General features: G+C 40.4%; 1 protein-coding gene across 1 annotated transcript; it reads left to right on the top strand.

Moving 5' to 3' along the window:
* Positions 1-1,125: 1,125 nt before the first annotated feature.
* Positions 1,126-4,738, top strand: si:dkey-171c9.3 (uncharacterized). Its single transcript, XM_023261644.2, has 2 exons — positions 1,126-1,243; positions 3,656-4,738. The coding sequence occupies exon 2, from the start codon at positions 3,662-3,664 to the stop codon at positions 4,565-4,567; it is 906 nt and encodes a 301-aa protein (XP_023117412.2). The 5' UTR covers positions 1,126-1,243; positions 3,656-3,661; the 3' UTR covers positions 4,568-4,738.
* The last annotated feature ends 466 nt before the right edge of the window (positions 4,739-5,204 follow it).

The following is a 5,204-nucleotide window of genomic DNA, read 5'->3' as shown; positions in this document are numbered from 1 at the left end:
TGAGCCACGCCTCGCCAAAAAAAGCTTTCAGAGGATCTACAATCAAGAATTGCTGATTTACATAAAGCTGGAAAGGGTTACAAAGTGATTTAAAAGACTTTAGAAATCCACCAGTCTACAGTTAAGCAATCTACAAATGAAGACACTTTGGGACTGTCGCTACTCTACCAAGAAGTGGCTGCCCAGTCAAAATCACCTGGAAAGCACAATGAAGACTCATCAGTGAGGTAAAGAAACAACCCTGATTGGCAGTCAAAGGTTTGAAGTCATCATTGGAACTGGTTAACAGTTCCAATGATGATCAAGCAGTTACTAATTCCAAGGGTTCACTTACTTTTTCCACAACAATTCTGAATGTTGAATGAGTGTGTTCAATAAAGACATGAAAGACAAGATTTTTTTTTTATTTTATTTTCGGCACATTATATTTGTCAATACCCTTGACTTGGATGAACATCAGATTTATGACGAATTAATGCAGAAAACCAAGAAATTCCAAAAGGTTCACATGCTTTTTCTTGACACTGTATGTCCTCACCTACTGCTACATGGCAGCTGCTGTTGCTTTACAAATACAGATACTGGACAAGAAACATGCATATAACTTGTAAAATATAATAGCAATGTACACATATGTAGTGTTGGAACAAATAACTGACTAATCAATGAGTCGATTGACAGAAGATCAACTCCTATTAGCTCCAGTTAGAGATATTTAGGTCATTTTTCATGCAAAAAACGTCCTCATATTTAAAGATTCTACCTGCTTGAATGTAAAAACTAGCTGTTATACACATTTTTTTCCTGCATCAAGTACTTTTGCTCTTTAAGTAGATTCTTCTAATTACACACTGACCTAAGTAGCATTTCCTGTGTATGACTTTGACTTGTAACGGGGTATTTTTTCAAAAGGATCTGAGTACTTCTTTCATCACAACAGCTGTCTGGCTGTTGCTACGCACCAGACTATGAACAGAAGTACCGTATTTCCTCCTCATCACATCTTTTTCTGTTCGACCTCATGAACAAAAGAGAAGAACAAAGCTGAGAGAATATTTATAGCACAACATAACCTCTATACATCTGTCACTTCCTCATATTTTCAGGGAGGTACATTTCTCCATCTCTGTCTCTCACACATATTTAAAGGAAGTGAGTAAAACTCGTTCACCAAACCATTTCCGTGTAAACTCACTCACGCTGGAGACAATAAAGAGCAAAGCCGTGACCCTGATGCTAACCGGTAAGCTGGTGTACATGCAGGTGGTTTAGACCACCTGATGTTTCCTATGTTTTTTTCATATTTTGTTGTACATTTGCAGAACTTTTGATCTCATCCATTGGGCCCTGGAGAATCCTCCCGCATCTTGCCAGCTATCGTTATAAATCTCAAGATGCTGCCCTTTTGATCCGTCATGCTTCATGAATCCAACAGAGAAAACTCATTTGCCTCTTTTTCATCAGGCAATATTTATCTTTTGTAAATTCCTCTCCGTCCAGTGTTTCTTGACTGATTTCTTACAGTATATAAAACAAAGGATGATATAACGTTGAAATATTTTTGTGAGACCTATAATGCTCCTTTGCAAAAGGATAGTTCTTTGGATTTTGTCATGTTACAGTGGATTAAAACACTAAAAATAGTGGTTGTGAGCACTGATGCAGAACTTTGAGGTGCGTTAGTGTCATCAAATCAGCAGCTACTTTCATGATCAACAACTTGTTTAGACAAAGGAAGCATCCTCAGCTTATAAACTCCTCATCAGAATGTCCGAAGCCATTTAGTCAAAAGACAGCATGCTTTGTTTTAGTTGTAGTTTGTTGCCCATCTGTGATTCATTGTCTATCTTGACCTCCCCTCTGAGCTCTGTCCACTTTGAGGCCAAGCTGTCATCGACTACATGAGTAACAGAACTCGTTAACGGTGTGGCATGTCATATAAAGTTTGAAATATCACACTAATGGAATGAAATGAAACCTTTGAAGGTGAGGCTCAGAGCGTCATTTGCTTTGGTTGCAGCTCAAAGAAAGGAACTCTACGACTACATGTGCGTTTGTGAATTGCACCATTTACCATCTGGGTCTCAGAAAAACTGATTTATTTGTCTGACTTGAACCTGCCTTGAGGTCCACTTTTGCAAACTGTACATCACACATCCATCAAAGCATTCTTTTCAAGCCATCCCGCCTGGATGGCCATAAAATGCTAATTGTACGCTGCTGGAGCCGCAGCCGAACCACAGAAGAAGAGCAGTAGTTAATGTGGATATGCTCAGTTTTTGTTACTGTCTTCATTTCAAGATTCTCAACCAGCAAACCTCCTAAAGTACAAAATAAAAAAGCGATATTTCAGGTAGTTTGAATTAGATGTTTTGATGGCATTTGGTTTGGTAGCCGGACAAAAATTTACTGTTCGCTAGCGCGGAAGTAGCTTCTGCTATCTAATGTGATTTGTCTCATTTTAAAAGCCAGAAGGAGTTATGTGAGAAAATCCATACCTTATGTGTGTACAGCCAAGAAACAGTCTGCCACAGGATCCTCAATAAAAAAAATATCAAAGTGTTGCATTTACTCTTCAGTCAAACAAACAAGGGATCAAGTTAATTAGTGAGCCTTGGAGGTGTTGCACAGCAGATTTTGTTACCTTTGTTCAGAGCCAGGAAATGTGTTTCCACTCTTTGTGCTAACCCAAGCTAACTGTCTGCTGCCAGAAGTTTCACATTAGGTGTACAAATAGGAGAGAGAGCACATATCCTCTCATCTAACTCTCATCAAGAAAGTATTTCCCAAAATGGTCACCTATTCTTCCAGCATTAGTGGAAAACAATAACGCTTTCAAGAATCCAAGCAAAGATTGACTGCAACAGACCCTGGAGAGAAATGAGAGCTGTTTCCATGTTATTTTAGATTATTAAACTGAACCTCTGTAATTCACCTGATGTGAAAAGCAACACTTCTGTTTGCTGAGTCACATCTTGTGGTACAAAGACCCTTTTTAACACTCGTGCATTTGTCCAAAGCCATTTTCCTTTGTATTGAAATGGATTCAGATGACTTTTCATGTAATATTTTAAAATTACAGTTATAAAACAGTCAAACAAAGCTGTACCTGCAGCATGACCGAGTTGAGAAAAGTGTCTTTTTTTCTTTTGTGTGTGCTACTCTAAAACCAAACTGAATTTCCTGCTTGTCACATCCTGGCTGCCTGACAGCTCATATGGTGACAAGCTGTGGTTGAAGTCTCAATCTTCTTTCCATCTCTGGCTGTTGAGGGGACTTTCTGTTCTTTCTGTCTGTCATTGAGCCCTATTTTCTATTTTTGCATGATGCCCATCTATGCTCTCTCTTTTACCATTTCTTATACATATAGCATTCTTTCAGCACAGCTTATCTATTGCTTTTCTAATCTGAAACAGGCAAGGAATGTAGAAATATTCAGGTGGGGGCTGACAGTGAAACATTGCACCGTTTAAGGGAAATATATATATCCCGCTTGGCTTTAACTGAACACGTTGGAAAGAACTACTTGAATAAAAATACATAAATTAAGAAATTATCCGAACACGGCAGCACATCAAACCATTGTTTTTTGTTTTTTTTTTAAAAAGCAATATTTCCTTTACTTTGACTGAGATTATTGCTTTTATCTTCCCAGATCCCAATGCAGACAGTAAATGCAGAGTCGAGTGCGCCAGAGCCCACTAAGGAAAACCTTGGCATTCCTGAAGGCCACAAGAGAAGCCCCCTAGACATTGAGGCTTTTGAGGCGTTTGCCCAAAATATGGCGGAGAACATTATCCAGTCATTTATCAGCCAAATGGAAACGGTGGAAGCTGAGGTGACCGCTATGAACCGTGACCATAAGATGTTGGCTGAAGACTTGGCGTCAGCAGTGATTGAGATCGCCTTGAGGGAAGCGAGCAGAGGTGGAAACATTGAGGGTCCCAAGAGTTCAAGATCAGCTGGCGTAAAGATGGATCATGAAAATGTTGAAAAGCTGCCCTCGGTGGATAAATCTGCAGAAGAAAAACACGTTGACGCAGAGATGGATTCAGTTAAAGAGCTGCAGACTTGCCGAGACTTCCAGCCCCACCATCCCCCTCTATCACAGTCGGGGCTTCCCGTCGTGGGATCCCTCGACTACCCTGACGCCCCTCCGACCACCCCTCTGCTTCCCGAGCTGGAGAGGAGCAGACACAGCTTCGCACGAAAGCTGAAAGGAGGCTTGGCAAAGGTTTTCCTGCCTTCGCCTCCTCCGCCAACACCAAAGGAGAAAGATTCAAGCCCAGAAGCTGCCATCGGCGACCATCGAGTGGACTTGATGGAGCACCTGATGCATTCGCTGTCCATAGAAGACTTGACAAGAGACAGTTTCAACGTAGGATCTTGGCATGGAGCCAGTATGGAGGCTTTTGCAGAGGCTTTGTCATGTGATATCATAGACTGGGTTTTGAGTGCCAAAAACAGAGAGAAGATAGGAGACGACAGAGATCTTCACCTATTAGCCCAACAACTGGCTGAAACAATCATCTCCTCCTCCCTCGATGAAGCTAAAATGCTTGTCTAGCCTGATTAATGGGATCTTACTGTACGTGATCACTGCAACAAAAAATATTGATATCCACCCCACGCTTTATCTTTTTTCACAGCGTGTTCTCCTGCAATAATATGATCGCTCTGTAATCTGAAGTTGTTTTCTTTTTCAATTTATGTCTCAATAAAGTTGAGTTACAGCTGATTAAGGTGAAGTGTTCACTTCTGGAACATTGGATATTTATTGCAAAAACCAATCCAACAAAAAAGATGGTGCTGTACTTTTTATGAGGCACACCAGCCTCAGGTAATGGTTTCAGTCCAAGATGGCTATAAAGTACCAACCTACAGGTCTCTTATTCTGGGATCCAGCAGCTATAACTGGATATGACCTTTAGATGGCAGTACAGGAGAAATCTTTGTGTGTGTTTTCAACATGGGGTCGGTAAGGTTAACCTGTTTGGGTGGATGACAACAGCTGGAGTCAATTCAGATCAGTTTTGCCACAAATTAGCATTTGAAATATTAGGAGCTTCTTTTGTCTGTTTGAACTTGTCTGTTTCTTGATTTTGCTTTCTTGGTCAGGTCTTTAAAAACAAAAGGTACTGCTAAATACAATACCAAGAATACAGAGTAAATCCTACCCAAAAGATGAAACTTCATCTTACATG

The sequence above is a fragment of the Amphiprion ocellaris genome, chromosome 23 (genome assembly GCF_022539595.1).
Source record: "Amphiprion ocellaris isolate individual 3 ecotype Okinawa chromosome 23, ASM2253959v1, whole genome shotgun sequence".
Lineage (NCBI taxonomy): Eukaryota > Metazoa > Chordata > Actinopteri > Pomacentridae > Amphiprion > Amphiprion ocellaris.
Note: the sequence above shows the minus strand (reverse complement) of the source record. Positions and strands in the feature narration are given on the sequence as shown.

Coding starts and splice junctions, on each gene's coding strand:
- si:dkey-171c9.3 (XM_023261644.2), top strand. CDS start 3,662: ATGCAGACAGTAAATGCAGAGTCGAGTGCGCCAGAGCCCACTAAGGAA.